A 16,521-nucleotide genomic window follows, 5' to 3' on the forward strand; every position below is an offset into this window, starting at 1 on the left:
GAAAAAGCAGTTTGATGACCTTGATGGCTGTGTTGAATATTTTCCTTATCAGATAAAGTGAAGGTTCCTATGTCCAGGATTCTCACCTGGCTCTGGTTGGCTCGCTCACTACACACATGTGGGCAATACGTCATTACTGACTCTATATAAAGAGCTCCTCCCAGGGCGCTGGGTGACACAGTGGCCCAGCTGTAAGGCTGCAGGAGAGCAGAAATGAGACTGGAGTGGTGTCAGCACCAAGGACAGAGACTGAGACAGCTCAGGGATAGAGAGGCCCAGAGGTTGAGACCAGCTTGCTGCCTGCAGACTCACTCTGAGTGGATGGGATTCTAGGGACTGACCTGCCACCATGGAAATAAAGATGGGTATAAACCCTTTCACCTCAAGAATGTTCCAGTTATTTCTTTGTTCTCATTGAATCCACACTGAACTTGTCTGGGGCTAAAACCCAGTGGCAAGACACCACCCCAGCACTGACAGTACCAATCTGTTCCTCCAACTGTTTTTGGGCTCAGGGCTGCCTGGCCCAGCTGTTTCAGCTCTTCCTAGGCTTTCACCACCAGCCCAGGTATTAGTGTTCCTTTGTAGAACCACCTGGTTTTCTGAATGAACCCTGATTGATAAAGTGCTCAATAACATGATCTATTGTTTTTTAAGTTAAGCATTTCTAGGCTCATAATAGAGATTTTATACCTCTGTGTTGCTGGAGGGTTTCAGCCCAAAGAAAGTTCACTATGTATTTGGTGACACCAAGAAATGACAATGGAACTTTCTTGGGGTAAAAGGGTTTATACCCAGCTTTATTCTCCTGGCGGTAGGTCACACACTGAATCATGTCTGCATCCAAAAGTCTGCAGGTCTGTAACCCTCCTCTATCTCTGCCACCGCCTAGAGCGGAGCTCTTTATATAGTGACTCAATCAATAATAGCTTATTGCTTATGGGTGTGGAAGCATTAGCCTAGCAGTAGGCCAATTATATTATCAAGTAGTTTAGGGTTAGGTGAGGATCCTGGCCATAGGAACTTCATTTTCCCCACAGCCTCTTTACAGTAGTCATGTATTTACACATCCTTCCCTATTTGATTATGTATTAAGAATAGGAATGATGTGAAATGTAGCTTCCATTGCTAGTTTGCCCACCCCAAACCCATTCTTGTCTCCTTTGTTAGTAAGAGCATCTTCATTTTATTCAAAGAGATGATGCAACTCACCTGTACCCTCTCCAATCTATACTGTCCAGTCTGTGCTGCTGCTAGGGGCTGCTGTGTTATTTGCCACTGAACAAAATCCCCAACTGAAAGACAAGGTATGATTAACTCTGTTGATCTGGAACATAGATAGATGTTTTCTAACACCAAGTTCACAGTCCTGTGAGATGCACACAGGTGCCTGACACACAGTAGATGCTCAAATGAGATGGGTTGAAGGGTATATTTTTTCATAAACTAAAACTCAAACTGGGACCTATGGCCCAACACAAGATTTATTTTCCAATTGCCTGCATTATTCATAGGAACTTACAAATGTATAAAAATCAAGTCACATTTACTTGAAAATGATAAAATTGCAAGAAAATAGATTGACCTGGAAATCTAGACCATATAGACCCATCTCTAAGACTACTTATTTCCAAAAACAGATCTCTTCACAACCTCTGCCTGCCAATGTGGGGTGATTTTGGGGTGGAGGCATTTCCTCTGTGGCCTTCCCCAATTTGGCATGACTAGTCAGCATTCATGGTTGGGGCCTCTCTAGGTTCTTGGCCCCACCTGACAGATAAGGAACTGGACATCAAAGAGCTCCAGTTTGGCTAGACCATGCCATGTCCTCATTACTGAAGAGGACTGCTGCCCCAAACCAGACTCCCTGTGAGACTGTAGGTGTGCATAATAGCATGTATTCCTGTGCAGGAGGACCACATGAGCTCCTGGCCATTTCAAATCACAGAACAGGAAGGAGCCTTCCAGATGACAGCAGCAGCTTTCAAGTGTTTTTCTTTTTTTTATTAAGGTATCATTGATATACACTCTTATGAAGGTTTCACAAGAAAAACAATGTGGTTACTACACCCACCCATATTATCAAGTGCCCCCTCATGCCCCATTGCAGTCACTGTACATCAGTGTAGCAAGATGCCACAGAATCACTATTTGCCTTCTCTGTGCTACACTGTCTTCCCCATGATCCCCTCCACATCATGTGTGCCAATCATAATACCCCTCAATCCCCTTTTCTCTCACTTCCCACCCAACCTCCCCCACCTCTCCTCTTTGGTAACCACTTGTCCATTTTTTTAATGGTATTATTGATATACATTCTTATGAAGGTTTCACATGAAAAAACAATGTGGTTACTACATTTACTCATATTACCAAGTCCCCACCCATACCCCAATGCAGTCACTGTCCATCAGTGTAGTAAGATGCCACAGATTCACTATTTGCCTTCTCTGTGCTACACTGTTTTCCCTGTGATCCCCCACACCATGTGTATTAAACATAATACCCTTGAATCCCATTCTCCCTGCCTCCCCACCCACCCTCCCACACCCCTCCTCTTTGGTAACCATAAGTTCCTTCTTGGAGTCTCTGAGTCTGCTGCTATTTTGTTCCTTCAGTTTTGCTTTGTTGTTATACTCCACAAATAAGGGAAATTATTTGGCACTTGTCTATCCCCACCTGGCTTATTTCACTGAGCATAATGTCCTCCAGCTCCATCCAGGTTGTTGCAAATGGTAGGATTTGTTTCTTTCTTATGGCTGAATAGTATTCCATTGTGCATATGTATCACATCTTCTTTATCCATTCATCTACTGATGGGCACTTAGGTTGCTTCCATATCTTGGCTATTGTAAAAAGTGCTGCAATAAACATAGGGGTGCATATGTCTTTTTGAATCTGAGAGGTTGTATTCTTTGGGTAAATTCCAAGGAGTGGGATTCCTGGGTCAAATGGTATTTCTATTTTTAGTTTTTTGAGGAACCTCTATATTGCTTTCCACAATGGTTGAACTAGCTTACATTCCCACCAGCAGTGCAGGAGGGTTCCCCTTTCTCCACATCCTCGCCAGCATTTGTTGTTCTTAGCCTTTTCGATGCTGGCCACCCTTACTGGTGTGAGATGATATCTCATTGTGGTTTTAATTTGCATTTCCCTGATGATTAGTGATGTGGAGCATCTTTTCATTTGTCTGTTGGCCATCTGAATTTCTTCTTTGAAGAACTGTCCCTTCATATCCTCTGCCCATTTGTTAATTGGGTTATTTGCTTTTTGGGTGTTGAGTTGTTTAAGTTCTTTATATATTTTGGATATTAACCCCTTGTTGGGTATGTCATTTACAAATATATTCTCCCATACTGTAGGATGCCTTTTCGTTCTGTTGATGGTGCCCTTTGCTGTACAGAAACTTTTTAGTTTGATGTAGCCCCATGAGTTCATTTTTGCTTTTGTTTCCCTTGCTCGAGGAGATGCATTCAGGAATTTGCTCATGCCTTTATTCAGGAGATTTTTGCCTATGTTATCTTCTGAGAGTTTTTTGGTTTCATGACTTACATTCAGGTCTTTGATCCATTTTGAGTTTACTTTTGTGTATGGGGTTAAACAATAATCCAGTTTCATTCTCTTGCATGTAGCTGTCCAGTTTTACCAACACCAGCTGCTGAAGGGGCTGTCATTTCCCTATTGTATGTCCATGTCTCCTTTATCATATATTAATTGACCATATATGGTTGGGTTTATATCAGGGCTCTCATCTGTTCCACTGGTCTATGGGTCTGTTCTTGTGCCAGTACCAAATTGTCCTTATTACTGTGGCTTTGTAGTAGAGCTTGAAGTTGGGGAGCATAATCCCCCCGGCTTTATTCTTCCTTCTCAGGATTGCTTTGTCTATTCGGGGTCTTTTATGGTTCCATACGAATTTTAGAATGATTTTCTCCAGTTCGTTGAAGAACACTGTTGGTATTTTGATAGGAATTGCATTGAATGTGTAGATTGCTTTAGGCAGGATGGCCATTTGACAATATTAATTCTTCCTGTCCATGAGCACAGGATGTTTCCATTTACTGTTATCTTCTTTCATTTCTCTCATGATTGCCTTGTAGTTTTCAGAGTATATGTCTTTCACTTCCTTGGTTAGGTTTATTCCTAGGTATTTTATTCTTTTTGATGCAATTGTGAATGGAATTGTTTTCCTGATTTCTCTTTCTGCTAGTTCATTGTTAGTGTATAGGAATGAGACAGATTTTTGCGTTATTAATTTTGTACCCTGCAACTTTGCTGAATTCAGATATTAGATCTAGTAGTTTTGGAGTGGATTCTTTAGGATTTTTTATGTACAATATCATGTCATGTGCAAACAGGGACAGTTTAACTTCTTCCTTGCCCATCTGGATGCCTTTTATTTCTTTGTGTTGTCTGATTGCTGTGGCTAGGACCTCCAGTACTATGTTGAATAAAAGCGGGGAGAGAGGGAATCCTTGTCTCGTTCCCAATCTTAAAGGAAAATCTTTCAGCTTCTCGCTGTTAAGTATAATGTTGGCTGTGGGTTTGTCATATACAGCCTTTATTATGTTGAGGTACTTGCCCTCTATACCCATTTTGTTGAGAGTTTTTATCATGAATGGATGTTGAATTTTGTCAAATGCTTTTTCAGCATTTATGGAGATGATCATGTGTTTTTGTCCTTCTTTTTGTTGATGTGGTGGATGATGTCGATGGATTTTCAAATGTTGTACCATCCTTGCATCCCTGGAATAAATCCTACTTGATCAGGATGGATGATCTTTTTGATGTATTTTTGAATTTTGTTTGCTGATACGCTAGTCCATTCTTGGAGTCTGTGAGTCTGCTGCTATTTTGTTCCTTCAGTTTTGCTTCGTTGTTATACTCCACAAATGAGGGAAATCATCTGCTATTTCTTTCTCCACCTGACTTATTTCACTGAGCGAAATAAGTCCCCTCTAGCTCGATCCATGTTGTTGCAAATGGTAGGATTTGTTTCTTTCTTATGGCTGAATAGTATTCCATTGTGTATATGTACCACATCTTCTTCATCTATTCATCTACTGATAGACACTTAGGTTGCTTCTGTATCTTGGCTATTGTAAATAGTGCTGCTGTAAACACAGGGGTGCATATGTCTTTTTGAATCTGAGAAATCATATTCTTTGGGTAAATTCCTAACAGTGGAATTCTGGGGTCAAATGGTATTTCTATTTTTAGTTTTTTGAGGAACCTCCATATTGTTTTCCACAATGGTTGAACTAGTTTATATTCCCACCAGCAGTGTAGGAAGGTTCTCCTTTCTCCGCATCCTTGCCAGCATTTGTTGTTCCTAGTCTTTTTGATGTTGACCATCCTATCTGGTGTGAGGTGATATCTCATTGTGGTTTTCATTCAAATGTTTTTTACTGAGATCCATAATGACAAACATTTTACATTATGACCCTGTGTAACTGAAACATCAGAAAACAGTAACAACTTACAACTGACATGCCCTTTTTACTTTAAAAACATAAAGAAAACTGTGTTGCACTGTTATGAATACCCAAGTAACTATCAGCTGGCTCAACAAATGTAGTGTTGGCAGCATCCTAGAAGACTCTCCCCATCCAGATGATCCTCTTCTAACATTGTTTGCTTTGCTCACCTATTACCACCTACTTATGTATCCCTAAACATTACAGCTTAATCTCCATTTGGACTTTATGATTGTAATCACAAGAATGCAACACGACTGTTTGTAGTTTTCTGCTTTCTTTGCTCAGAACTGTTTTGCAAGATCCATCCATGCTGTTGCTTGTAGCTGCAGGTCATTTTCATTGTTTTATATCCCCCTATGTATGTAAGTATACTACAATTTACTCATCCATTCTATTGCTCATGGACACTGGTGTTGTTTCATTTGGAGCCATTGAATTAAAAGGCTATAAACACTTGTGTCCAGGTCTCCTGCTGCACCTGGGCTCAAATCAGGGTCTCCATGGACAAGTGGAAATGCTGGGCCCTGGGTAAGCTGAACCTCAGTAGATACTGACAGTTTTCTGAAGTGGTTGAAGCAATAAACAAATTAAATATATAAATAAATAGACCAAGAAACGAAACAAACCAAAAAAGCAGTTGTACCAATCTATACTCCACTAAGCGGCTGATCAGGGTGACCCACATCTCACCCATTCTTTCTGTCAAATATATATTTGTGCATCTCACCTATACCCTCTCCAGTTTTTCTGGTGTTAAGATGGTATCCCACTGTGGCTTTAACTCTCATTTCCCTGATAACTGGTAAAATTAAACTCCTTTCCATGTTTGTCATTTACATTTCTTTTTTTAATAAAAAGACTGTTTATCTTTCACCCATTTTTTAACTAACCTTTTTCTTATTGATCCACATGATTTCCTTACATACTCTGGACAGCTGACTTTTGTCAACTCTGTTTTCTCCCACTCTGTACCTTTCATTTTGCTCCTTTCTATGAATTATTTAGTTGAACAACAAAAGTCCTCAACAAAATGTTAGCAAATCAAATCCAGCAATGTACATAAAGTAAAAAATATAACCAATGGGGATGATCTGAAAAATTTAAGATTACTTTAATATCAGAAAATCAATGTAACTTATCCAATAGATAAAAAGAGAAAATTCAAATAATCATCTCAATGTAAATAGGGCATTTGATAAAATTCTACTTTCTTCCACAATACCTATTTTTTAAATCTAGCAGAATAGTACTACAAGGGAACATTCCTAATCCGATAAAGGGTATTCTCCATGAATTTACACCACAAGCCATGGCCAGTGGTGCAGGCAAGAAGGCTTTCCCTCTGAAACCAGGAAGCTGTAAAGTAGCACACAACCACCTGGTGCTTTTGCCATCAGACCAGAGGGGCTATGGTAAGAGTGGAGGAGAAAAGGAGTAATGGCTGGAAAGGAAGAAAGAGAAGGTGCAGATTAGAAAAGGAGAAATAAACTGAGCATTATTTACAGATATCATAACTGTATATGTCAAAATTCCAAACCAATTCTAAACCAATCTACAGATAACTGGAGATAATAAAGTTGAGAAGGCAACTGAATACAAAATCAATTTGTTAAAATTGTATTTCTAACAATTTGCAAATGGAAATTTTAAAAGGGATAATAATGGCATCCAAAAATGAAGTACCTAGAAACAAATCTAATAAGGGGTGTAAGAGCTTTGTGGAAAAAACTGGAAAAGTTTGTGAGAGACTTATAAAAAGACTTATGCCTAGTAGACTGAAAGAGCAAATACTGCCAAGACACCAAGTCTCCCAAGCATACAAATCAAAACCTGCAAAGGCTTTTGGTAAGAACTCAACAAGCTAATTCTGAAATCCATTTGGAAATGCAAAGAACCAACTTGGGTATTTCCTCTCCATACTGGTTATTAGCCTCTAATGCGATTTCACAAGCACGAGTGGATGGCAGCCCACACTTCAATATACACTGAGCTAGTTCACACAATTCCCCTTCCCTCACTCCCTACTCCCCCACCCCCACCCCCACGCTTCAATGGCTCCCACTGCCCTTAGGATTAGGTCCACATTCCTCCCCAAAGCCTACATGACCTTGCCCTGCCTACTTTCCAGCCTCAATTCTTGCTACCATCCCCCTACTCTGCATATTTGGTGCTACCCCCACACTGAACTTACTACCCTTGAAAAGGCTCTGCTTTACCTCACCTCTAGGCCTCTGCCTGGAACTCAGCCACCTTTGCTTGGCCCTCTCCCCAGCTGCTTAAACCATTTCATTGAGTCATCCATCCACTGTCTTCAGTGGACTTCCTCCTTCCTTTATCATCCCATTGCTTTGGTCTAAAAATAACACTAGGGTGAGAATAACTGACATCATTGAGTACTGGCTCTTAAGACTTTCAGCGGCTTCAGAAGGAGATAGTGCTGTCCTATTCTCATTTTACAGATGAGAAAACTGAGACCCAGAGAGACCAGGACTAACTCAAAGTCCCACTGGAGCTAAAATCAAAACTAGGAGCACAACTGAGGTCTTCTATCACGCAAGCCTGACTGAAGATGCCATCTGCACAGGGTCTGAAGGTTGTTTTTCCAGAAGCTCTTCTGAGTAGGTCAAAGCAGAAGTGGAGCTGCGCTTGGAGTGTTGGGCCTTACCCAACTCCTTGAACCCAGAGGAATGTCAGTGAGCTCAGCACCCTAACAGACCAGCACATGCCCAGGGGCAACCAAAGTCAGACTTATCTGAGGCTCACAAAGTAACTGATACATCCCCCTCAGTGATGGCAGGGCAGCCTTAAAGAGCCAGGTATGAAGATGATGGCCTGTGCACACTCAGCTGCTGGCCCCTCATTCTACAGATATGAATCAGTATTTGACCCAGTGGGCCCGGTACTGTGCTAGGCACTGGGGATACTCTGGAGAACCCAAGAGAACCTCTACTCTCCTAAGCTAATCCTGGATGCAATCTGAGGGGGTGGTTAGTGCTCTGAAGGCAGATCTGCAGGCCCCATGAGTAACCAGAGAGGAGAAACTCCAGACGGTGTGGACAGCTACAGTCAGGTTATAAGGGGACCACTAAGTTAGGACCTGGATGAGAAACCTGTCACGTGAAAGGCCAGAAGTGTGACCCAGCCAGAGAAATCAGCAGAGCAAAAAGCCCTTAGATGGGAAGAGCTTGTGGCTTGTCAGATCCTAGGAACTTTCACATGGGTTACCTCATTTCCACCTTGCCAGCAAAATGCCCTGCCACTGCTCTGTGGTGAAGGGATGTGGCCCTCAAGCAAGACCGTCCACCTCACTGCCAGCTCTCAGTACCTGGGCAGAAAGGGCACTCCAGTCCCTTGGCCGTGTGGCCTGAAACTGTGGGTGGTGCTAGAAGGAACCAAATGTTCCACAGGTGGGAAAACCGAGTCCCAGAAGAAACCTACTCAGCCACCCTGCATCCAGGGGACCGGTCTCTGAGAACGGTATCCCCTCCACCGCCTCGACCACTACTCTCTCACACGGGGCCCAGGACCCTGCGTCCTGTCACCTCCCGAGGTAGGCGGGACAAGAGTCATAACCCTCAGACCAAGGAGAAACCAGGGACCCCGAAACTTGAAGTGACACCACTGGACACAGCTGGTCCAAACTCCGCCGCACACACCGCGGCCTCAGAACCCCCCTAGAGCCCTCCGACCCCAAAGCACCCCGCCCCGCGACCACACAGCCTCCCGACCCCACAGTCCCCCAGCTCTGGAGCCTATCCCGCCCCCCGCCCCGCGGCCCTGGGTTTGGGAACCCAGATAGTCCGGCCCTGATTCCCAGAGCACCTCTCCCCCGCCCGGGCACGCCCGGCCTCTCTCCTAGCCCCACGGCGGCAGCCGGGAACCCTCCAAGGCGCGGGGAGGGGCCGCCCCACCGAGTAGCGCGCACAGCCCACGCAGCGCCAGGTGCAGACAGCGCGCGATCCGGCGCCACGCTTTCGCCACTGTTTCGGACTGCCGCCCGAGAAAAAGACATTGAACATGCGCTTTCCCCTGCCCACCACAGCTCCTACCGCAGCGACGCCTCCTGATGCTCAAGGCTGAGGCCAAAATATTTTCTAGATGCTCAAAAGGCTCGGAGGTATAGAGAATCTGCCGCGCCTCTCGTCGGAAGTAGGGCTGCCCCTTGCCGGAAGTTGCGCTTCCTCCATTTTGTTGCCCGCTATGGCGGCGATGCCGAGGTTGGGGTTGGGATGCGGCGCTTCTGACTGAGGGGGTAGGCCAGTCGGAGGCATCGGAAACATCGGCGCGGCTCAGAAGAGGACCAGCCTGGACGCCGGGGACGCTGTCATGTACGGCGCGGGCGGAGGCCGCGCCAAAACCGAGAGGAAAAGCGGCGCGAAGGAGGAGGCCGGGCCTGGCGGTGCCGGTGGTGGGGGGAACCGAGTGGAACTGCTGGTCTTCGGCTATGCCTGCAAGCTGTTCCGGGACGATGAGCGGGCCCTGGCCCAGGAACAGGGACAGCACCTCATCCCCTGGATGGGGGACCACAAGATCCTCATCGACAGGTCGGTTCCTCCCCCCACCCGTCGGTCCTCCCCTCCCCTCGCCCGCTTGATTTCGTCTGATGTTGACTTGATGGCCAGGACTTGAAAGGGGTTTTCTGGAGCCGGCGGGGACCCCTGTCCCCATACCCCTCCACTGGTTTTGGGGGGAGGGGGACGGTGAAACCTGCCTTAAGGCACTGGCTGGAGTTGTGTGCCGCGTCTGTCGCCGGAGGGATCGTCTCTGCTCCCGCAGCCCCTGGCGACCCCTCACCCCTGTCGCTGGGTTCCAGTTGGCCGCTCCGCGCGGTGGAAGTTGCCTGTTCCCTGGGCCTCTCCTGACTGGCGCTCTGGGGCCTGTCACCCGGCGCTCCCGCAACGCGGTGTAGTGGGAGGGCAACCCGAAACGCCGCACCCAGAGGCCGCGGCTACAAAACCTCTCGGACCCCGTGAGTTAGCCTTGAACCTCTTATGCCCCCAGCGCCCTTCTTTGTGGAGCGCCTGTATTGGCTGGCATGACGTTTGACTCCCCCAGTCTACTCCTCCCCTAACCCAAGTTTGACATTCGGGGCGAGGGTGAAATTGCCAATCAATTGGAGGCCAGTTGACCGTGCAGACACTGGCTTTGCGCTTAGAGGTAGTGTTCTTAGGGCCGGTTTCACTGTCTCTTAAAACTGAAGGGAGGAACTGGGGTACAGATGTGTTTCTTTTCAAATCAAACCTGCTTTAGGTAATTTAGGGAGGGTATTTAGCCATTTTATGCAGAGGGGTCCTGGGGTTGGGAATATCTAAGGAGGTTTGATTGGAAAAGGATGACATTACATGATGTAGGTTGTTTGCTCCCCTCCCCTCACTTCAGCCCCCTTTTCCTTCTCTTTCCTCCTCGGGGTTTTTGTTTGTTGTTGTTGTTGTTGCTTTTTTTTTTTTTGGCCGATTGGGCAGCTCTACTTCTGGGGCCCGGACTGAAAAGCTAACTGTGACCAACTATTAACCCGTGGAATAGTCTCTCCGAGTGAAGGAAGCCCATCGTTTGAGACAATTTAAACTGGATTCTGCAAAGCCCTGGAACTTGACTGTAGGGAGTACCTCTGAGCTGGCCAGAATGGACACGTTAATGACTAAATAGGCCTTTTTCCATCCCTGACGTTTCCGTTTGGAGTTAGTTCTAGACACAAGGACTCATGAATGGAGGGTCGCCAGATCAGGTCTGGACCTGACCCTCCCACACGTTGCTCATACATGCTGTGCCTTTAAACCGTGGTTACTATTGAATGATACTGCCTGGGGTGTCAGGCAGCTTGCTTTCCCAAAGTATTACTCAACGGTTATTATTAAAGTTTGGTAAGCAATGAAGTCTGAGCTCTTTATACAATTTTCCATAGCAATCTGTACATGATTTAGTGAGATTTTCCAAAACTAGCGGGGAGCAAACGCTACACATGTGCATGTATAATATTTTTTAAATAATGATCTACATTTGTAAGTTAAGGAGGTTTACATCAAAGTAAAAATAATTTTGGAGTTTAATAAAATGCAATAACTTGGCTACCCTGGAATTTTTGGCCTTTTTCTTGTAAATGTCTTTTTTTACATACATATTTTTTTGGTTGTCATTACAAAAGTCAGCATTAAAAAGTTAGTCAGACTTTTGTCCTTGCACATTTGTTTTTCAACGCTAAATCTGAGTATTTTAAGTAAAATTCATTAGCTCACTCTATTAGCTGACAGTTGCATGTTGACTATCTTCATTGAATCTTTTATGTTAAAAACATAGTAGGTACTCTTAATTTGGCTGAAGTACCCATTGGTCCATGCAAGTAAACATGGATGTGTTTTCACGTATGTTATCTCCTGGGGGTGTAAAGTTTAGAAGAAGATATTTATACTACATCTAATAGTTTTGCTCTGTTTCTAGTGAACCTCCTTAAACTGCATGTATATGTCATTGTTCCTATGTATGTGTGTCTCTCTATCACATAACCAGCACTTATTTCCTCAGCCAAGTGGCTAGGGGGCGAGCCTAGCCAAGATTTTACCTCCAATGGACGCAAGTTTCTTTGGTGAAGATCTCTCCTGAGAGTTCGGGACTAGCAGAAAGAAGCGAGGAAATTTCGACCGTTTGGTTCTTACGGATAGGTATTTATGTATTTGGTTTGTGTGAATGTAAGCTATGATATTTGACTTTTCAGAAAAAATTTTGCAAGTGGCCTTGAATGGTTGACCAAAACCACAAGGGTAAGAACTGCAAGTGAGGTGGATACAATTTTTGCTGTTAAAGGATTGTTAACCTTTAATTGTAAGTTTTATCATATTGTAGAAAAGAAATTAAACTTTGTTAAAATAACTGCAGTTTAAAAGTAGGTGAGATATGACTAGCCAAATTAAATATAAATCTGAGAAGAGTTCTAATGTTTGTTTTAGTATTTCTAGTTCTTTGTATTAGTGGGTAAGTATGTATATAAAACATCACACACAAACCAATCTAGATGTTAATTTTTTTCCATTGACCAGTGTGTTCATATTACAGATATGATGGGCGCGGTCACCTGCATGACCTTTCTGAGTACGATGCTGAGTATTCCACGTGGAACAGAGATTACCAGCTCTCTGAAGAGGAGGCACGAATAGATGCCCTGTGTGATGAGGAGAGGTATTTAGCCTTGCATACGGACTTGCTTGAGGAGGAGGCAAGGCAAGGTACTGCTCAAGAAAAACTTATTTAAGCAGCAAACTTTAAAATTTTTTTAAGTATTTAAAAATTTACTCCCATTCATTTTTTTATACTCACTCTTTCTGATATTATCTTGACAGTACCCAGTGGATTGGAAAAACAGGAGTCTTTGCGTTCTGAGAGGACCTCAGGATAGTTTATATGTAGAGCCACAAAGAATTTTCCCAGCTTTTGAGGGCAGACTGGGATTTGAAAAAACAAAAACCAAACTCTTTAACTGTTCTTCTTTAACAGTATCGTATAAACTAAAATTGATGTTCTTGTCTTTGCCTTAACAATCTTTAATACAGTTCTTAATCCCCAAATTTCTCAGCAGGAAGAATTTCCCACAAAAGATGTGTATTCTGCTGTCTGTGGTAAAAATGTACTGGCAAAAGTACATATTAATAGATGTGAAGTGTGAATTTTTAAAAACATTTTTGCCTCAAAGAGGTTGAAAAAGTGTATGTTTTTCTGATAACTACAACTTTAGAAATATATAAGGTTTTTCTCAGTAAATTTCCATTTTTGTTAATAAAATTCTCATTTTTATTCAAGAGGAAGAATACAAGCGATTGAGTGAAGCACTGGCAGAGGATGGGACCTATAATGCAGTGGGATTCACTTACGGCAGCGATTATTATGACCCGTCAGAACCGACGGAGGAAGAGGAGCCTTCTAAACAACGAGGTAAGAAGAAGGCTGCCTAAGGTGATTTGGACAGTGTGCCGTGCGTCCTGCAGGGTGAAGACCAGCACACAATCAAGGACGGAGTAATTATAGCATCACCGCCAAACAGTCGTGGTCCTTAGGGTGAGACATAGCTAGAAACTAGAAGTAAAGTGTTAGTGGAGATGGAACGTGAATTCAGACTTTCCTTATCTGCACTGAACTGAGTTGCCTCTTCACTTACTTCTCTTTGCTTCTGATAACAGGAAATTATTCCAGGTTCCTTATTCTAGCTTGATAACATGTTGGTATCCACAGTGATCTGTTTTTGGGCATTAAAGGATAGGCGTTAATTACCTTCATGCTGACCTGCTTCTTCATGTCCTCTGAACATCCATCCAGTGGAAGGACACCTGTGGAGACAGTTACTACTAGCTGGAAACCAGCACAGGACATCCTGGTTAGGCTTGAGTTGGTAGGACCTAGGACATACAGTTAACCGCAGTGTTTTAAATAGTATTTACATAAAATTAAGATTTTAAATCCATGTTTTTCTGGACCAACTCTGGGAACTTAAATGTAAAAACTAGTGCTACTAAAAAATATGGGCTTATGTAGTACAGGAACAAATGTCTGGAGTCACTTCGGTAAGCCCTGAGAGCATCATTATTACAACCTTGCATAATGATCAGTTATTAATTACCAATAATGATAACATGAACCTGAAACATTAAGAATGGATTGCTATATTCAGGACATTCCATTTAAAGGTGAGAATTTTAACTTTGGGAGTCCATTCAAATGTTTAGAATAATGAACTGTAAGTACATCATATAGGATTTAATTTTAGAGCTAACTGAATCTGTCACTTGGGGCTTAACTGGTTTCTCCTTCAGTAATAAACTATTGACGAGTGTGAAGTAATTATGGGAGTTCAAATGTCAAAACAAAACACTGTATGCTGTGCATGGTGCAGCTGCATTGATGTCCTCCTGTCCCCTCCACCCAGGGGCAGCACCTTAGTAGAACCACTGGTTGTAGGCAGACTTGTACAGAATCTTCCTTTGTTGCCGGTCCTTTGGTCCTATTGATTACCTGGGGGCAAAATAATCACTGTTGCACAGCTCTGATCTGGTGCCTCTAGAGAGACTTTTCGACTGTAATTTCAATTGTGTTGAGTTAAAACCTTGTTAGAGCATTTAACATCTTTTGCACTGACCTTCAGACCTACTCATACCTCAGAAATTAGAGTGCACTGGAAATACTCTTGCAGGAAGAATTAAATGCTCATTCCTTTACCCAAAATAAGTATCCCTATTGGGATTCCAGATAGTTAAGATTTTTTATCTTATTTCTGAACCACATACCTTGTATCTGCCTTAAGTACATGACAGTTTTAACCAGAAGAAAGGACTACCTGCTCAGTCACTATTTCACAAGTGAAGAATTGAGATTTATGAAAGTCAAATGTCTTCTACTATATACAGAGGCAATCTTTGGAAAACTGTAATATTAATTTCTTAACATTCTAGATTAGGGATCAACAACTACCACTAAAGTTCCAGTTGGCAGGTTTTTGTAAAGTTTTATTGGAACATAGCCACACTCATTTGTTTACGTGTTTTCTGTGTGGCTTTGCCTTTCAGCAGCAATTGAGTAGTTGAGATAGAGACTAGCCCGAAGAGCTGAAATATTTACCACCAACCAGCATTTTATAAAAAGGGGTTACCAACCCCTGTTCTGGGTTCAGGACTGTTGTCTCAGTGTAATCATTGGGCTAAATGATACTAAACTTTGTTTGAATTATTGAATTTTAAGAACTTCAGTGTGGCTGTTTCTCTTCCAGTTTTAGTATGTTTTCTCTTTAACAAAGTTGTTTTTAGTATTTTACAAATGTTTTTCATTCTGTAATCACATTCTCAGGACTTGGCTTTATATGCTGATTAATTTTTTTAATGGAAGTTGGGCCCATATGAAACTTACAGCTTGAATTTTTATGTTTTTAACATTAATATAAATAAAATGCTCTGTATATAATAAATAAAATACCACACACACGTGTATCTTTATATATATACACATACTTAAAAGAATTCGATTTGGGTACCCAATATCATTAATGACCAAATTTTATTTTAGCATAGCATTATTTTAAAATCAAAAATACAATAATTTTTTGGTTTGTTTTCTGGAGCCTTCAACATACCTAAATATTCCTTGACTTTCAAAATTACTATATTATCCTGGCAGTTGTGAATATTTAAAACCTTGTGATATTAACCAGAAGTGTTCTGATGGCACTTTTATTTTGTGTAATTTCATCCTTTCTTCCTTTTTGCATTACTATTTTCAGCCTGATTTCTCTCCTTCAGATTTTCATAATTTTTCATCATTATTATGTATTCACTTTTTGGGAATAGATGATTTGAATTTTTTTGAATCTGAGTTAGTATTGCAGCCATTGGTTTTTATTCTGTGGTAATTAAGTCACTTTCCATAAATAAAGATGTATAAGGATAGAACACATCTGTGTGACCCCCACTTTCCAAATGGCTCTTTGCAGTGCCTTTATTTTGTGAGCAACTTAATAAGGGAAGGCTATTTAAACAAAGTTTCCATCACTTTTTCATTTTAGGGAGTTACTGTAAAAGTTATACTTCTGTATACACCTTTGGCCTCATTCCCAAAGAGGTTTTGACATTTTGTTACTCTGCATCTTGCAAACCAGTTTCCAGTATCTGCTGGTTCCACTGTGTCATTTGGTTACTGGAGCTAGACAGTGTGCTTGTTGATTACAGGGAGTTTTCAGGCTGTAGTAAATCTCTGGTTCTTAGGAGAAAAGGAGGTGGCTATGCAGAAATGGTGGGACAGTGTTACATAATTCTTACCTAATGAAATTTATAATCATCTTGCATCTCATCAGACTAGAACACCCGGGTTTTTACATACAGTGAGACCTTAAAATTCCCCTTTGGCTTTGTAAACGAATTAGGTCTGATAAGAGACCTTTGAAATCCTTTCAAGAAGCTTTATCATATATAATTTGTTTTGATGAAGATTTGTTTATTTAATGTCATTTTTGAAAGAAATACCTATGTAGATGTTGAAATCCTTAAAAATGTTAGCTTTTCAATATGGAGGT

At 42.3% G+C, this 16,521-nt stretch overlaps 1 protein-coding gene and 2 long non-coding RNA genes across 8 annotated transcripts in view; 1 reads left to right on the plus strand and 2 right to left on the minus strand.

Moving 5' to 3' along the window:
- LOC118971659 (uncharacterized) overlaps positions 1–9,658 on the minus strand; it is a 97,632-nt gene extending 87,974 nt beyond the window's left edge. For both annotated transcript variants that reach the window (XR_012125784.1, XR_005060209.2), the window contains exon 1: positions 9,530–9,658. This is a non-coding gene — a long non-coding RNA (uncharacterized lncRNA). The remainder of the gene's footprint in view (positions 1–9,529) is intronic.
- Positions 6,568–9,476, minus strand: LOC140846567 (uncharacterized). Of its 3 annotated transcripts, none has more exons than XR_012125787.1 (2): positions 9,392–9,476; positions 6,568–6,921 (listed from the first exon to the last, which is right to left on the minus strand). It is a non-coding gene; the product is annotated as an uncharacterized lncRNA (long non-coding RNA). The 3 variants fall into 3 exon arrangements; XR_012125786.1 differs by having other exon boundaries at positions 9,303–9,422; XR_012125785.1 differs by lacking the exon at positions 9,392–9,476 and adding an exon at positions 7,702–9,170.
- An 8-nt stretch (positions 9,659–9,666) lies between the features above and the next one.
- The window catches only part of SFSWAP (splicing factor SWAP), an 83,090-nt gene continuing 76,235 nt past the window's right edge, over positions 9,667–16,521 (plus strand). For 2 of the 3 annotated variants that reach the window (XM_037014145.2, XM_037014146.2), the window contains exons 1-3: positions 9,667–10,024; positions 12,528–12,697; positions 13,269–13,400. In XM_037014145.2, coding sequence (XP_036870040.2) covers positions 9,807–10,024; positions 12,528–12,697; positions 13,269–13,400 — 520 coding nt within the window. In that variant the 5' untranslated portion in view covers positions 9,667–9,806. The remainder of the gene's footprint in view (positions 10,025–12,527; positions 12,698–13,268; positions 13,401–16,521) is intronic. The other variant, XM_037014147.2, reaches the window with a different exon arrangement.

Source organism: Manis javanica, chromosome 15 (genome assembly GCF_040802235.1).
Source record: "Manis javanica isolate MJ-LG chromosome 15, MJ_LKY, whole genome shotgun sequence".
In the NCBI taxonomy this organism is placed as follows: Eukaryota; Metazoa; Chordata; class Mammalia; order Pholidota; family Manidae; genus Manis; species Manis javanica.